At 40.4% G+C, this 17,933-nt stretch overlaps 1 protein-coding gene across 2 annotated transcripts; it reads left to right on the forward strand.

Annotated features, from left to right (window-relative positions):
- Positions 1-172: 172 nt before the first annotated feature.
- Positions 173-17,841, forward strand: LOC121580878 (WD repeat-containing protein 37). Of its 2 annotated transcripts, none has more exons than XM_041895996.2 (15): positions 173-374; positions 1,225-1,397; positions 4,003-4,099; positions 4,292-4,387; positions 4,579-4,643; positions 8,608-8,743; positions 9,471-9,542; positions 9,802-9,846; positions 9,964-10,040; positions 10,174-10,411; positions 10,633-10,774; positions 12,238-12,372; positions 12,592-12,706; positions 15,519-15,665; positions 16,059-17,841. In XM_041895996.2, exons 2-14 carry the CDS (start codon positions 1,260-1,262, stop codon positions 15,648-15,650), a joined length of 1,488 nt encoding a protein of 495 aa, XP_041751930.1. In that variant the 5' UTR covers positions 173-374; positions 1,225-1,259; the 3' UTR covers positions 15,651-15,665; positions 16,059-17,841. The 2 variants fall into 2 exon arrangements, with proteins under 2 accessions (XP_041751930.1, XP_041751931.1); XM_041895997.2 differs by having other exon boundaries at positions 10,177-10,411.
- Positions 17,842-17,933: the final 92 nt, after the last annotated feature.

The raw sequence follows: 17,933 nt of genomic DNA on the forward strand, positions 1-17,933 counted from the left end.
GATGAAAGGAAATCTATTTACAATATTAGGAAAATCATAGATTGTGTATATGAGGAAAATATTGTGGGCCTATATGACTCATGGGGCTTGGCCAAAGTGGAATGTTTAAAATCATAGTTAAAAAACTAACATTGGGGAATGGACCCGGAAGTGGGCGTAACTTCCTTCGGTGGCCTGGATGAAACGACAAGGCCAGTCAGTCAGCTGCTATCAGTTTGACAGTGGGTAGCTACATAGACGGTCAAAAGAAGGGTAGTTAGACGTCAACAAGAATCTCAGTAAATATTTTTTCTCGTAGAAAATGGCAAAATGGTCTATCGCAGAATAAATTTCAGAGCAACTTGTAACAAATACTTGAATTTGTAGTCTTGTATGTAAGTATGTTCACGTTTCTCTGCTAGCTCGCTAACTAGCTACGTCAATTCAGCTAACGTTTGCTAACTAGTTAGCGTCGTAGTAGGTCGCACCGTACCAATTTTTTTTCTTGTCAATTGGGGTGTACATTTTGTGCAAAATAGCTAGTTAGTGCACAGTCTTGGTTTGTCACCTCAGTGATATCAATACATTTTTGTCAGCTATGGTGGTTTGCATTAGTTCTTTAGCTTCATAACTAGCTAGCTAGGTAGTTATGTTTGACAGCTAGCTAGTCTGGCTAGTTAGCTAAGTTTACTAGGGGGATCAGGCAGGGTGGCTTGACAGGGATTGTGTTTAGGTTAATCTTCATCAACAGTAATTGTTAGCTTGCAGTAACGTTTGTTAGTATGTATTGTTTCACATTCGTTGAACCTTTTCTTTGCTGACATCAGTCCTTCACACACCCCTTCAAGGGCAACATGATTCCAAGATTGACATGCTGACGTCACATAGTTATTATCAATCATAATATGAAGTTAATCTAACCTTTCAGCTATTCAATTTTTTAAAATGATGACTCCAGTAACTGTCAGACATGTTCAGAGTCCTCAAGATGGCCTCTTTAAATCAATGACAATGTCTGGATGCCCATGGGAGCTGTGAAGATGAAGATACTGTTTGTATGTTGTGGTGTATGTGTACCTGAACACCTCCAAAGGCGTCAATATATACCGCAATCTTTGGCCATACTGACTAAGAAAGACGTATTATTTCTTAGTATGTATAGGGCCTTGTGTAAAGACCTCTGTAATAGCGCCAAACTAATATAACTAATCATTCTATCCATGTACTCTGCTTCCTCTTTCACAGTTTCACATAGGAAGGTTGGGGGTCTATGAGGAGGGATGCCTGTCGAAAGTGGAAGCAGTGCAGCCTCTCGCCAGGCCAAGCAGAAGCGCAAGTCCCACAGTCTGTCCATCCGCCGGACCAACAGCACCGAGCAGGAGCGCTCAGGTTTACAGAGGGAGATGTTGGAGGGACAGGTGAGGACTGGGCTGGGGGGAGCCTGAGAACAATACACAGAGTAGTCGAGTTTTCATTTGCTTTTGTCCGGCTGAATGTTGTCAACATGACTAGAGAGATTTTCCTATCTGATTTTCCTATCCAAAATGGTATAGAATAGAATGAGGCAATCCACATGTCTGTGGTAGTTGTGTTCTTATTTTGGGTGCACTAATGGCACTGTGGTTTGCACCAATAGGTTCACTAGTCTAAAGTAGGCCTAATCCCTTTACACTGTGGTCCATCAGTTTAGAGAGCATGAAATGCTGTTGTGCTGTTTAACCATCAGAATCAGTGTGTTCTCTTCTGTCCCTGACCAAGTGATGCACATGGACTCAAGCTAATCTATTTAAACATCACTTAGTTGAGTCAATTATATGATATAAAGTGTATGGATGCAGTTAGAAGAACAGAACATATTCAGTTAAATGATACATTTTTAGTTATGGATTAGACTACATGAGATGAAACAGCCTAAATATACTTTCCCTTAACAGAAAATATAAATTAGCCTAAAATGTGATTTAGTAGACAGTTGTTGTAATCCAAGTAGTAAGTTAATGTAGATATTGTTGTGGAATTGTTTATTCAATTATCTTAGTTCTATGTTAGCTATTATAAACTGGGTGGCTTGAGCCGGGTATGACAAAACATTTATTTTTACTGCTCTAATTTTGTTGGTAACCAGTTTATAATAGCAATAAGGCACCTCGGGGGTTGTGGTATATGACCAATATACCAAAGCTAAGGGCTGTATCCAGGCACTCCGTGTTGCGTCGTGCTTAAGACCACACCCCCTAGGCCTTATTGCTTCATTGTCTTCAGGCTTTCTACACTGCAACACTGAACAAACAGATTAAGATAAATTCTATGTCTGATCATTAAGGGGATGCCCAGATAATTAAGGGGAGCAACTGTAAAATGCCTCTAGCCTTTTTCAGTATGCCTTTTTCATAGTAGAGTATGTTTTCAGCTATTATTGTGGTAGCATATAGCATTACTTCAGAGGAATAATTAATCTTTCTCTTAAATTATTCGGGACATGGGGCAAACCACTTAATCCAACTTTTTTGTTTTTTCTCTGGCTACTTTGATTAGTCTAAATCTGCTGATAATCTGCGTCACTATTTGAAACCTGAGGTAAGTTAGGTGTTTAGAAACACTGCAGCTGTGCCAGAATGTAGAGTACCTTCTCAATAGCATACTAAATAGTTTAGGTGTAATGTTTTAGTGTTCTCTCTCCCTAGGTTCGTTCACACACTATGCATTTCCTTTCCCCTTGCCAAAACGCTCAGTTCTATTAAAGGGATTTTGGCAATGAGGCTCTTTATCTACTTCCTCAGAGTCCGATGAACTCGTGCATACCATTTTTATGTCTCTGCGTGCAGTGTGCGCTAGCGTTAGCGAAATGACTGGAAGTCTATGGGTATCTACGCTAATGCAAGTTAGCATTGGCTTGTAAAACTAACTCTAACTTCTTTCATACTGGACACAGAGACATAAAAATGGTGTCCGCAAGTTCATCTGACTCCGGGGAAAAATCCCGAAGTATCCCTTTAAATCTACAGCAAGCTTCATCCCTTTAAATCTACAGCAAGCTTCATTCAACATGCTCTGTGCTCCTATCCAGAAAATCTGTTTTCAGTATTGCAAATCTCTCCATGCTATACAAGTTCCATCAAATTCCCCCCTGAGCAATAGCCTACTCTTTAAACTAGACTACCCCAGCCTGTTTTGCTGTTTATTTGAGCATTGTGGCGTATTGGTACTTGTCCTTTCTCCAGCTGCATCAGGGCTTGTTACTGTTAGCCTGCGAATGCAAAGAGCACTCTAAAATCCTTTAAAAAAAGCTGGGCCTGTATGTGTTAGGCCCTGGACAGACTGTGCTCTTGTCACACTAGGCTCTTCAGTTCACATCAGTGCTCTCGTAGAATGAAAATGTGTGCGTTAAAAGGAATGTAACAGAGAATCAAGACCATTTGTTGTGGTTCTGACATCCTTCCGCAACACATAATATATTGTCCTTGTGTAGTGGTACAACATTGATATTTAGTTGTCTGTGTTAGTGTCCCTATCTTCACCCTTGAGTGTTTGGTTGCAGTGTTGCTTCTATATATTTTTTTGCAGTGGTGGCAAGGGTAGTAGTGGTGAGGGGAGGGTGGTGCATTGCTACTAGTGCAATGACACGCTATCTGTTCCCATAGACTTCCAGTCATTGAGCCAATGACTATCCATTTAAAAGCGTGTCTCGGTATAAATAAATATATACATGTATATATATTTTAAAAAGTACATATTTTTTGCAGCGGTGGCAATAATTTAGCTGCGGTCAGCCGCCGCTGCTAAATGAATATAGGGGAAACACTGGGTTACAGTCCCCTTAGCACTAGTAAATGATAATTTTTTCAGCATTGTCTTGCAGGAAGATTATGCTTAATAGTTTGCTATTATATCACTAGGGCCCACACATGTTGGGTTTGAAGTATTGGTCTCATTATAAACCAAAGGGTGAATTATTCAGTTCTCTTTCCTATTTCACAAAAAATATTAAAATTATCAATTTCTCCCCCATTTATGCTTCTGCAGGATTCCAAACTGCCATTGTCTTTGAGGAGCAATCTTTTGGACCTGTTTGGCCAGATCGAGAGGGAGTTTGAAAACCTCTACATTGAAAACATTGAGTGTAAGTATAGCACACGGATTGGTGGATAACATTTCTATTGGTTTTTATGCATGGTCATCATTGGAGTGGATGTCACTTAGTAGGATTTCACTCTGTGTACACCACTAACCATATGTGAAAATGTGTTGATTGATATGTTTGATAATCTCATTGCTGTCAGAATCACTCATTATGATTTCTATTATTTTGCAGTGCGTAGAGAGATTGAAACCCTGAACGATCGTTTGACAGCTGAAGGACAAACCATCGATGGGGGAGACTTGACAAAGGGGGCACTTAAAACAAAAGGTTTGAGACAGTAGAATTTCCTTTGACATGTTAGATAGTTTAGCATTATTTATGTTCAACACATGTTAATACCGCTGTGAAGGGCCTTAATGCCAAATAAAGAAAATTACATAGGGATCCACAATATTTTGATTAGAGACTTCACTGACTTCTTATTCTGTTCTCATAATGTGCTCTCTCTTTACTCGCAGCAAGTCATAGCACAAGTCAACTTTCACAAAAACTGAAGACCACTTATAAGGCATCTACAAGCAAGGTAAAATGTCTTATCTTTATCTCTGGCTTGCATGACGATTCAAAGAAAAGGGCTAATATTGTTGAGTACCTACAACTAGTGCTGAGCGATTTAACTGAAATGTCGGTTATTTTTTCGGTTTTAAAACAACTAATTGACTCAAGTGGGTTAAACTATTTGAATTTGATTTCTTTCAGGTTTTTTCTGTGAGCTCAATGCGCACATTGTGCAGTTTCTCTAGAGATCTGATCAAGCCCAAACTGTGTGATGAAGTAGGGAGTTGTAGTTTGCAACAGGCCAATATTCTACATAGTTTAGCTCAGAAAACGTGGTAATTAACTACAATGACCATAATCCATTGTGCACCTACTTGTCTGGTCTGTGTTTCTTTTACGCCTGCTACGTTAGGTTAGTGTGGGTAGACATGGAGAGAGAAGAGACAGAATAATGTGTGATCAAGAGGGATAGAGGCAGTTGCTTCGTGAGGTATCTCTAAATACATGATTTCAGTGATTCTTAGTTGGTACTCAGCAGTTATAAAACTATGCCTTATTTACTTTGAAGAACTACTAAAATAGTGATTTTGTCAGACAGCATAGGCAGCAGCTCTATAGAGATGATTACTTGGAAGGAAATAATAGTCATCAAATGTAATATACACAACAATTGAGACATTTTATTAAAGATAAGTAATGTAAATAAATGATGGTTAATAAGTGATGAACAGTAATTGGCAGTCACTACCATCATGATACCTGTATTAATAGTTTTATTCTGTTACAACATTCAACCCACATAATACATAAGTGCATTTCATGTTTAAAAAACATAATCGAAATCAAAAACCGTGATTCTTTAAAAAAATAATCGATCCATAAGCCAAACACTAATTGCTCAGCACTACTTACAATCTAGTTGTTCGCTATTTACAATAATTGTTTCGGCAAAGGGGTGACTTAGAGGGGAGAAAGGCCACTGTTCTATTGAAACACAATCTTATATGAAAATTGTATTTATTTTTGAGGAAATGGATCTAAGGATATATTCATTTAAAATACAATCGCTTTAAGGTTTGTGCTGTATGTGAAGTTTTCATTGAACAAGAGATATGAAAGTGGTCATATTGTCAATTTATTTATATTTTTTACCTGTGCCATAGCGCTCACATTCTTTCCATGGCAAAGTAGGTGATGGACCTCTTCCCACCTTCACTGTGGGGAACATTGTGGAGTTGTGGGGTGGCGACTCATGGGTAAAAGGTTATTAATTTCCCCCGTGTCCCCCCACCACTATGCATGAGCAGCCCATCCATGGGGCTGATGCACCATCTCCAACACACTTGGTGATTGAAATGTATGACTTGTTGTTTTATAGACTAATTTCAGTGAGACACATTAAAGACACTAATTGATATATTTCACTAACCAAAGCTTTCTAAGCAATTAAGGCTACACATTTAGTTTTTTTGTTTGTTTCTTCATTCACTAAAATGGATTTGCATTGGATTTCCAAGCTGTCAAGCACTTAGGCCGAAAGGCTGACAAGATCTCTGTGAAATGCCTTCATCTTCAATGTCTTAAAGGGATACTCTGAGATTCTCGCATTTTTACGTCTCTGCGTGCAGTATGAAGTAAGTTGAGGTAGTTTCATGAGCCAATGCTAACTAGCGTTAGTGCAATGACTGGAAGTCTACAGGTACAGTAGCATACGCTAGCGTACCTGTAGACTTCCTGTACAATTTCCAGAATCTCGCAGTATCCCTTTAATGACTAATGGTTTTAGATGAAAGAGCATTTGTGGGCCTTGTTTTGTTTCACAGTCAGTGCAATGACTGATTTTATATTGTGCTCTTTCTATCATTTATGTTTTAGTCATTTAGTAGAAAAAAAACTACCACAGTTACTGCGATTAGACTCTTATTTGAAGTAGCCGCTATCATGGCAACAGTGTGATGGTCTGTCAGGAACAGCTTGGTTTTACCTCGTTGAGCATAAGCCCATTGGTTTTCAGCTGTAGCCAGAGTCACACAATCTCATTACTGGAAAGAACTAGCCTATTCCTCTGTAGCTCAGTTGGTAGAGCATGGTGCTTGCAACGCCAGGATAGTGGGTTTGATTCCCTGGACCACCAGTACATAAAATGTATACACACATAACTGTAAGTCGCTTTGGATAAAAGTGTCTTCTAAATGGCATATTCTTATTATTCACACACATTACTAAGGTAGGCTGATCACTTGCTCTTTTCAATGTATGCTTTTATACAGTGCATTCATTGCATTCAATGTTAAAAAATGTATGATCTATATGTCATTTTCAGAAATGGCACTTGGATGGCTTCAAGCAAACTCTAATCTTTTCTTGAAATGTTGATGATTACTGATGTAAAACGAGCACCAATTTGATATGCTCATTGCAGACCATCAACTGTCTGAATAGGCTATACTCCATAAACGGGGTCAGGGTGCCATAGATACTTGGCCAGTTTCTACCAGCTGATTTAGCGATGCTTTGCGGTATCTAACACACTTCCTGTTGCCTAATGGTTAAATATAGCATGTTACGCCAGTGTTACATCTAAACAGATTCTGTAATCCTTAACAGCTCTGAGTATAAACTGCACTGCTATCTTTCCTATGGCCACCATTCACTACTGACTGTTAATAGTGCTTCATTTAGTTTATGCACACCTTAAAATGCATGTGACTTATCCTGTTTCATAGGAACTGTGTATTAAATCAGACCTGCAAACATTTTGAATGTCTATATGTATGTTAGTCCTGAAGTTAATTTTTTCTCAAATGATTTCATAGTAATTTATTTTGTAGTGCACTGTCGCATGTATCTCGCATCAAAGCCTCAGGCAGCGTCCCAAATGGCTCTGGTCAAATGTAGTGCATTATATAGGAAATAGGGTGCCGTCTGAGACACCCTCAGCTACTGTATCTGCAGAGGTTTTATCTGTGCAGCCCAGAGAGACCCAGAGCTGCTGCTGTTATGTGTGGATAGACTGCTGTGCTTTTGGCTTGCTCTGTGCTTACAAACAACCAACCAACCACTGAAAACTAACTGCAACTCAACACATCAAAGTTGTGAATAACATTTTGGTCTTCCATCGTGTTATTATGCTGTTACTAGGCCTATATGTTTACGAAAGTTCACATAATGTTGAATTTCCACTTTAATTTCCATAGTTTTCTCAAGGATGATTTTGTGTTTTTTGTATGTGGTTGCAATATTCAGGTTTTCCAGAAATACTGGTTGGAGGATTCTGGATTTCTTGGTTATTCCCTCCTGAATCTGGGAATCTTTCAACTGGGATTTCTGGAAAACCTGGGAATTTTAGGAAAGCCCTGTTTTTGTATGTTTAATTATTTTGGTGAGATAACTGACCTGTTACTTTATCCCCTCATGCTTTTACAGTGGGAACGTATTTAGTGATTTGTTTCAAAGACCTGCCACTCCCAGAAGTCCAACTTGTTTTATTTCCATTTTAGATGTAAACATGGATACTGACTGATGATAATCATTTCACTATTGTTATTTGAAGGGTTTTGTTTTATTTAACCTAATATTGCTTCATATATTATTCATCCCCTCTTCATTCTTTCACAGCTTTGCATTTAAAATCAGTTTTGATTAATGACGCATATTGATTGTGTCCCCAACATGATACTGAGGTGATGTGAGTAAATAAATAATGATGATTGTGTCCCAAATGGCACCCTATTTGCTAATATAGTGCACTATTTTTGACCAGAGCCCTAAAGAAGTGCACTATATAGGGAATATGGTGCCATTTTGGACATGGACTAAAACAACCTAAGCTTCTTAGCCATCGCAGAGGTATCATGCTGACTGACTGGAGCCCTAATGACCCTATGACCCCCACCCACCCAGTGCTGCTGTCCCTCCCTGCTTTCATTGTGCTTCCTCCTCTTCATTCACCTGTGTGTTAACACCATCTCCTGTCTGCTTCCCTTCAGATAGTCTCCAGTTTTAAAGCCACCACGTCCAGAGCCGTGTGCCAGCTGGTCAAGGAGTATGTAGGCCACAGGGATGGCATATGGGACCTGAGTGTCACCAGGACACAGCCCGTGGTGCTGGGCACAGCGTCGGCAGGTAGATTGCTACAGTACATCCCAATGCCATCGTGGTAGGGTTGCAAAATTACAGTACATTTCCTCAAATTCCCTGGTTTTAAAGAAATCCTGGTTGGAAGATTCCTGGAATCAGGAGAAAATAAGTAGGAAATCTATAAACCTCCCACCAGGACTTTGGGAAAACCTAGGATTTCTAGGAAGTTTCCAGTATTTTGCATGCCTAGCTAGCTACAGTACATCCCAATGTCTTGACTACTAGCCTTATCGTCCTCCTGGCCCAAGACTAACAATCATCTTAGTGAGTCACAGTAATGTTTAGCCTGATAGCGCTTTAAAATGCACTGCAGAGTTTGGTTTAATATTCAATCAATTTAACAGGTGCGTGTTCGGGTTGTGATCATGCAATCATAAGGTCTAGCAATTATTGCTTTCAGATCGGAGAGCATATTGTGCTTTTAATACACTAAAAGGGGGCAAATGTAATTTGTCAATGATTACAGTATGAAGGCAGTGCGAACTGAAGGACTCATGATTTGCATCCCAAATGGCATGCTATTCCCTATTTAGTGCAATACTTTTGACCAAGGCCCATAGTGCTACTGGTCAAAAGTAGTGCTTTATATTGGAAATAGGGTGCCATTTGAGAATCACAAATGATTACAGTATGAAGCTAGCATGGCCTAAATGTCTAAATGACGCCTACTATTCTAAGCCACTGTGTGTGTACACCACGTGTCTGTCCACAGATCACAGTGCCATGCTATGGAGCATCGAGACCGGAAAGTGCCTCCTGAAGTATGTGGGTCATGCAGGATCAGGTAAAATGCTTTCTTTATTTGATCCATGCAATGTGTAGTCATGACGACTGGTCTAAATTATTCGTATAGGGCGTCCCAAATGGCACCCTATTCCCTATATAGTGCACTACTTTTGACCAGAGCACTATGGGGCCCTGGTCAAAAGTAGTGTACTGTGTAGGGAATAGGGTGCAATTTGGGATGGGCCCAAACTTTTATTGTGGAGGCTATTCATCAATATCTATATGAACAAATACCTCCTATATTTGTTTCTTTCCAGTTAACTCTATCAAGTTCCATCCCACGGAACAAATGGCTCTTACAGGTAAGGAGCTTTTGCTCAATGTCCACAATTGTCAGAAAAACACATTTTAGTCCAATGTATGTTCAGATGTCTATTGTTTGGAAGTGTTTTTGAGGCCTCTTTCTGCTCTGTCCACAGCATCTGGTGACCAGACAGCCCATATCTGGAGATACATGGTGCAGTTGCCCACCCCACAGCCTGTAGCTGACATCAGTGTAAGCTTCTCAAAACCATATCTCTTCTATCCCACTGCATCTACAAATGTCTAGTTCTAAATGCTGATCTCTGTGTGTGTGTGTGTGTCTGTGGTATGTGCATCTGTATCTGCGTCTGTCTCCGATTCCACAGCAGACGCCCTGTGACGACGACATAGACTTCTCAGATAAGGATGAGGCTGACGGGGACGGTGACGGCCCTAACGAGTGTCCCTCCATCCGCATGGCTTCCACTACCCTCAGGAGCCACCAGGGGGTTGTCATCGCTGCAGACTGGCTGGTGGGGGGCAAGCAGGTGGTCACCGCCTCCTGGGACCGGGCTGCCAACCTGTACGACGTGGAGACATCTGAGCTCGTCCACTCTCTCACTGGTACGAGCCAGCCGTTCTCTTAGGGCCGGTTTCTGGGACACAGATTAAGCCTAGTTCTGGATTAAAAAGCAAGCGCAATGGAGAATCTCTATTGAAAATGCTCTTTAGTCCAGGAATAGGCTTAACCTATCAATGGGAAACTACCCCTTAATGTGTGCTCTGCCGTATATCTCTACCTCACCTCTGTGTGTGTGTGCGTGCTTGCATGCGTGCGTGTCCAGGCCACGACCAGGAGCTGACCCATTGCTGTACCCACCCCACCCAGCGTCTGGTGGTCACCTCGTCCAGAGACACCACCTTCCGTCTGTGGGACTTCAGAGACCCCTCCATCCACTCTGTCAACGTGTTCCAGGGACACACCGAGTGAGTCGCACACACACACACCACCTTCTGCCTGTGGGTCCTCAGAGACCCCTCATCCACTCGTTCAGTCTGTCAGTAGCACCCCTACAAAATTAATGCAGAAAGCATCTCGCCACACGTATGAATGACATTAATTAGACATTAATTCGTAGTCATTATCAATGTGTCTGTTTAGATTACAGGGGCTAGATTTGGTCTGCCAAGAGTAGCGGATGAGGGCACAGCTAATCAGCCATTAGTATCCATAACAAATGATACCGTGATACATGAGTCAGTCAAGTGAATGAAGTAGCTGGTGACCTTCAGGCCTCAAATATTCCCACCAAGACAGCATCTGTGTGTTTGTAGTAAATATCTAGGTATTCCTCTCATACTGCAAATTGACTTTATCTAGGGTTGCAAAACTACCGGAATCTTCTGTAATTTGGGTAATTAACAGGTAATCGATGGCAATCTATGTTAACTTTGGTAATTTATACTTGAAAAACTTTTTTTAAATCACATAGTATTCATTTTTGATATGTGTGTCCATATTTACCATGAGTTTCTAGTAGATGGACCATATGGTTCAAGAGGAAATAGCCTAATTAATGAAAAAAGCATCTAATCAACAATGGCTTTATTTTCATTTAACTCTGCAACTCTTCCAACTATTGACTTTTCTTCACAACTTCCACCGTTTTAGCGCCAAAACATTTACAACAAAGACATATTGACATAATAAAATAAATACAAGTGTAAAAAAAAAAATTTGCATGCTGAAACCCTTATATTAAACACCAATGGTTTTCACTAAGTTGATGGTTTATATTAGGATAATGTTTTACAGCTTTGTCATTCTATATATATATTTTTAATCTTATTTAATTATTTCATATATGTACATGTGATAAGGCCACACAGAGGGTCAGAGATAATTATAGACACCTGTGATAATCTGAATTACCGAAAAGGGCCACTAGATGTTTTGTGATCCTTGAAAGCTACCAACATTCTGGTAGTTTATTGGTAAACTTAGAACATTTCCAGTAATATACCCTCCCTTTGCAACCCTAGCTTACTGAAATACTAAGTGTAAAAATCCTGAGTCCCTAGGATATTAGTTGTCAGGGTTCCCTCACTAGGACAACATCAGTGTGTGGTTGATTCAATCAACTTCAATCTCGTTAATTTCATAAAGCCCTTTTAACGTCAACAGTTCTCACTAAGTGCTTTCCAGTAATCTGGCCTAGACCCCAAAGAGCAAGCAAAGCAAGTGAATTACTATTTTGAAGAAGTCCCATGTAGTCCCGTGTGGCTCAGTTGGTAGAGCAATGCACTTTCAATGCCAGGGTTGTGGGTTCAATTCTCATGGGGGGCCAGTACAAAAATGTATGAATGAACTACTGTAAGTCGCTCTGGATAAGACCGTCTACTAAAATGTAAATGTAATAACTCTCTTCCACCATGTCATGCGTCTCCAGCACGGTGACGTCAGCAGTGTTCACTGTGGGGGACAACGTGGTGTCTGGGAGTGACGACCGCACCGTCAAGGTCTGGGACCTCAAGAACATGAGGTCACCCATAGCAACCATCCGCACAGACTCTGCAGTCAATAGGTGAGAGAGAGGAGTTTCAAATTGAGATAGTAGGCAAGTATTAGTTTGTACCTGTCAAGACTGGTATTTAAGAATGAAAGTTATATTTCAGGATGAGCATGTAGGTGAGCCAAAGAATCAAAATATGTTACTGGGAATTATGTTTTTAGAAGGTTCAATAAAAATGTGTGTTTTGAAGCCTAACCTTTTACTGTACTTTGAACTACTTACTTCTTACAGGATAAGCGTGTCGGTGAATCAAAGAATCATTGCTCTTCCTCACGACAATCGACAAGTTCGGCTGTTTGACATGTCAGGAGTGCGGCTGGCTCGACTCCCACACAGCAACAGACAGGTAACCAGCACCAACACACAGAGGCAGCAAATACATAAAATTTTTCATCTAGTATATTTCTAGTATAATCTGCATCTGTAGTGGATGTAGTGATCTATACAGTAGGCTGGATATTTATATAGTAGCATATAATAAGTCAGGGTCATATTCATTAGTTTACACTGTAGCAAAATGTTTGCACCGTAAGCAAACATTTTGACACAAAAAACAAGCATATTTGTTATTGGACAAATTCAGGTAGGTCCCTCAATGTTTCGACAAGTTTACTTCCTAGTGAATAAGACCCTGAGGGGTATACTACAAAGTAGGATCAAGTAGTTAGCCAGCTAACTTGCATAAATATCCTGTTTTTTTAAAAGGTTTTTTTATACACTTGAAATGTGCTTGGTCTAATTGACTCAACAACCCAAAACATACACTGAGTGTACAAAACATTAGGAACACCTGCTCTTTCCATGACGTAGACTGACCAGGTGAAAGCTATGATCCGTTATTGATGTCACTTGTTAAATCCACTTCAATCAGTGTAGATTTGTATTTATTATGGACCCCCATTAGCTACTGCCAAGGTACTCTTCCTGGGGTCCAGCAAAATGAAGGCACTTATACATTTTAAAAGCATTACAATACATTCATAACAGATTTCACAACATATTAAGTGTGTGCCCTCAGGCCTCTACTCTACTACTACATATCTATAACACAAAATCCATGTGTATATGTGTGTATGTTATCGTGTGTTTGTATGCATGTGTCTATGTGTGTGGTGCTTCACAGTCCCCGCTGTTCCATAAGGTGTATTTTTATCTGTTTTTAAAAAATCTAATTTTACTGCTGGCATGAGTTGCTTGATGTGGAATAGTTCCATGTAGTCGTGGCTCTATGTAGTACTGTGCGCCTCCCATAGTCTGTTCTGGACTTGGGGATTGTGAAGAGACCTCTGGTGGCATGTCTTGTGGGGTATGCATGGGTGTCCGAGCTGTGTGCCAGTAGTTCAAACAGACAGCTTGGTGCATTCAACATGTCAATACCTCTCACAAATACAAGTAGTGATGAGGTCAATCTCTCCTCCATTTTGAGCCAGGAGAGATTGACATGCATATTATTAATGTTAGCTCTCTGTGTACATCCAAGGGCCAGCTGTGCTGCCCTGTTCTGAGCCAATTGCAATTTTCCTAAGTTCCTCTTTGTGGCACCTGACCACACGACTGAACAGTAGTCCAGGTGCAACAAAAACTAGGGCCTGTAGGACCTGCCTTGTTGATAGTGCTGTTAAGAATGCAGAGCAGCGCTTTATTATAGACAGACTTCTCCCCATCTTAGCTACTGTTGTGTCAATATGTTTTGACCATGACAGTTTACAATCCAGGGTTACTCCTAGCAATTTAGTCTCCTCAACTTGCTCAATTTCCACATTATTCATTACAAGATTTAGTTGAGGTTTAGGGTTTAGTGAATGATTTGTCCCAAATACAATGCTTTTAGTTTTTGAAATATTTAGGAGTAACTTATTCCTTGCCACCCATTCTGAAACTAACTGCAGCTCTTTAAGTGTTGCTGTCATTTCAGTCGCTGTGGTAGCTGACGTGTATAGTGTTGAGTCATCCGCATACATATACACACTGGCTTTACGCAAAGCCAGTGGCATGTCGTTAGTAGAGATTGAAAAAAGTAAGGGGCCTAGACAGCTGCCCTGGGGAATTCCTGATTCTACCTGGATTTTGTTGTAGAGGCTTCCATTAAAGAACACCCTCTGTGTTCTGTTAGACAGGTAACTCTTTATCCACAATATAGCAGGGGGTGTAAAGCCATAACACAAGTTTTTCCAGCAACAGACTATGATCGAAAATGTCAAAAGCCGCACTGAAGTCTAACAAAACAGCCCCGCATAATTTTTATCATCAATTTCTCTCAGCCAATCATCAGTCATTTGTGTAAGTGCTGTGCTTGTTGAATGTCCTTCCCTATAAGCGTGCTGAAAGTCTGTTGTCAATTTGTTTACTGTAAAATAGCATTTTATATGGTCAAACACAATTCTTTCCAAAAGTTTACTAAGGGTTGGTAACAGGCTGATTGGTTAGCTATTTGAGACAGTTAAGGGGGCTTTGCTATTCTTAAGTAGGGGAATGACTTTTGCTTCCCTCCAGGCCTGAGGGCACACACTTTCTAGTAGGCTTAAATTGAAGATATGGCAAATAGGAGTGGCAATATCGTCCACTATTATCCTCAGTAATAGATGAAGGGACAGAGACAGGTTAAAAAAGGATTTTTAAGCCTTTAGACAATTGAGACATGTATTGTGTATGTGTGCCATTCGGATGGTGAATGGGCAAGACAAAATATTTAAGTGCCTTTGAATGGGGTATGGTAGTAGGTGCCAGGCGCACCGGTTTGTGTGTCAAGAACTGCAACGCTGCTGGGATTTTCACGCTCAACAGTTTCCCGAGTTTATCAAGAATGGTTCACCACCCAAAGGACGTCCAGCCAACTTGACACAACTGTGGGAAGCATTGGAGTCAATGTGGGCCAGCATCCCTGTGGAACGCTTTCGACACCTTGTAAAGTCTGTGCCCCGACAAATTGAGGCTGTTCTGAGGGCAAAAAAATAAAAAGTGGGTGCAACTCAATATTAGGGAGATGTTCCTAATGTTTTGTACACTCAGTGTATATATACGTTTAGCTTTCTTAATGAACTAGAAAATCAACAGTTATTTCTGGTTGTTTATCAAAGTTAACTGGCTAACTCTTTGATCCTGCTTTGTAGTATACCCCTCTGGTTCGTTAGTGTACTAATGTGACTGTTTCTTCACAGGGCCACCGGCGCATGGTGTGCTGCTCAGCTTGGTGTGAGGACAACTCCTCCTGTAACCTGTTCAGTTGTGGCTTCGACCGGCAGGCCATTGGATGGAACATCAACATCTCAGCTCTGCTGCAGGAGAAGTGAGCCCAGCCCAGACAGGTTAGTTTTCCCCCACATTCACTATCTTATGGTTTTTTTGGTACGCCTAGTCTTAGACTCAATGGGGAATTTCCATAGAAGATGCTTTTATAGTTCAGGACTAGGCTTATTCTGTGTCCGGGAAACCGCCCCTCAGTGTTATTCGTAAGTATTAGTTTATATATAGATTTTTTACATTACTACTCTTTATTTTTCTATAAATATCTGAAAGGGGGATGTGCTTTACAAGCCCCTTAGGTAGTTTTTTTCCCCTCATCTGCACATGCACTTTTAATTTATCTTTTAATTTTCTGGAACTGTAATTCGCTCTGGATAAGTGTGTCTGCTAAATGGCCAAAATGTAATCGTATTGTATTGTCTTTTTCTTGTGTGCAAATAAAAAAACATGTCCAGAGTCAGCCCTGAGCCATCCGCCTGGCCCATCTGCTCACTGAGCCCCATCTTAAGAGCTGATCAGTCAGACGCCCCCACTCTCGGGCAGGGAGGGGAGAAGATCGATCGAGGACCACTCTCTCTCTCTTTGTGTCAAGTCTTCATGTTCTTCTCACACTCCAAATGTGGTCACAGTCTGGTCTGCATGGTCTGAATATACATACTGTACTACGTGTGTGTGGGGTTTTTTCAAACTTGCCCATGTATGTACAAAAAATGTGAAGGACTACACTCAGCTTTGTTGTAGGGCTTGTTTTGATCAATTTAGTCATCACTTTCCTGCTGAAGATAAAGAGCACAGTGACATAAAGAAGGTACGGGGGGAGCGTAATGTTGTCACCCTAATCTTCAGTTCAGCACAGGTTGGGCCCACTTGATGGTGTAGACTCGATGATAATGAGCAGCATTTCATGGAGACTTGTGTTAGTATTGAAATGCCACACATCTGCTTTCGAACCCACCTTAATCGCTCAGATGTACAGCTAGCCAAGCTACTGCATATCTCTGTGCCATTTCGGCAGAGCCATACTTTGACAAGGTTTACAGGTCCATGCCCATTTATTGGTGATCAACTGAGCACTGAATAAGGAACATGCAGAGCTGCTACAGAACAGTTTTCATGTGGCTCTGTCATGCACCTTTTAAAACCAATAGATGTTTAAATTTTATTTTGTTGTTAAAAACTGTTTTAGCCTAAATACCATTGCAGCTTTTGTACAGACTTGACAGAATCCTACTCCGAGTCCTAGACAGTATGTTGTACCAGTGGAATAAGTTGTGTAAACACCCCATGTTTAGAGGTCAAGGTTGATCATCTTCACCAATTTAATAGGCACTTCATTCGTGTGTAATAATCATAAATGAGTCTTAGAAAGTAAGATGTTATGAAATTGCTGTTAGATATAGAGTTTACAAACAATAGTAACATGTGAAGTGTTTCTTAGAAGTAGTCAGTATTGAAAAGCTGTTACAGGGATATATAGGTCAGTCATTTGTTACCACGTGGTACTTCCTTGCGTAAGTAAGTGGGATCTCTAAGAGCATTCTAATGCAATAGCTGTAACATGCTTGGTGTGCTCCGTGATCATGGTGTTAATGTCTGCTGCCAAAACGACAAACTGCATAGAAAACTAAAAGAAGAAGAGATTTATGTGTTTGGGGTAACAGTGTGATGTCATAAAGTAGCTGTGTCTGTTTTTAGAGAAAGATAATCAATGGTGGGCTTGAAAACATTTTGAGTGTAATTGTCTGTGAGAGTCACTTGACAGGCAGCACAGTTGACTTAGTAACCAACAAATTATACAAAATGATGTATCTGTATCTCATGAGACAAGCCAGCTTTATTGCAGTAGTAAATGCTTCTGTAGAGACTTTTAGATATGCTTTGTGTTTTGCCAACTTGTAACAAAATATTGATAAATGATATTTATACAATAAGTCATGTTGAACATCTGCTATCCCGTTATGGAATCGTTATTGTGACAAAAACGTGGTTCCAGGTGTAGGCCCACGGTTCAAAGTGAGCGTAACTTTCTTTCCACAATAAATGTCACATCTGGAGCAAATTAAATGTAATCATCTCTATTCAAAGTGGCCCATTTGGCTTAATGGTGTATTCCTGCTGCAGATTTTATTATCCTTTTAACTTTGAGGTGCTCTTTTCATTTCCGCTAGTTCTTCATCCTGTGCAGTTAAAATCAGTTGGATCTCTTAGGTTTCATTAAAGGATTGTTGCTTTAATCTAGAGGGGTTTGCATGTAGTTTTTCTCATGTATCGTTTACATCAGGGATGTCTTAGAGGGCTACTGCTAGCCTGGTCCCAGATCTGTTTGTGCT

This window comes from Coregonus clupeaformis, chromosome 14, assembly GCF_020615455.1.
Source record: "Coregonus clupeaformis isolate EN_2021a chromosome 14, ASM2061545v1, whole genome shotgun sequence".
Lineage (NCBI taxonomy): Eukaryota > Metazoa > Chordata > Actinopteri > Salmoniformes > Salmonidae > Coregonus > Coregonus clupeaformis.

What these genes read in the sequence shown, in the direction of transcription:
- LOC121580878 (XM_041895996.2), top strand. Translation starts at nt 1,260, where the DNA reads ATGCCTGTCGAAAGTGGAAGCAGTGCAGCCTCTCGCCAGGCCAAGCAG. An exon ending in GCTGGGCACAGCGTCGGCAG is followed by an intron (nt 8,744 to 9,470) that starts GTAGATTGCTAC and finishes GTCTGTCCACAG; the next exon opens with ATCACAGTGCCATGCTATGG. An exon ending in GTGTTCCAGGGACACACCGA is followed by an intron (nt 10,775 to 12,237) that starts GTGAGTCGCACA and finishes ATGCGTCTCCAG; the next exon opens with CACGGTGACGTCAGCAGTGT.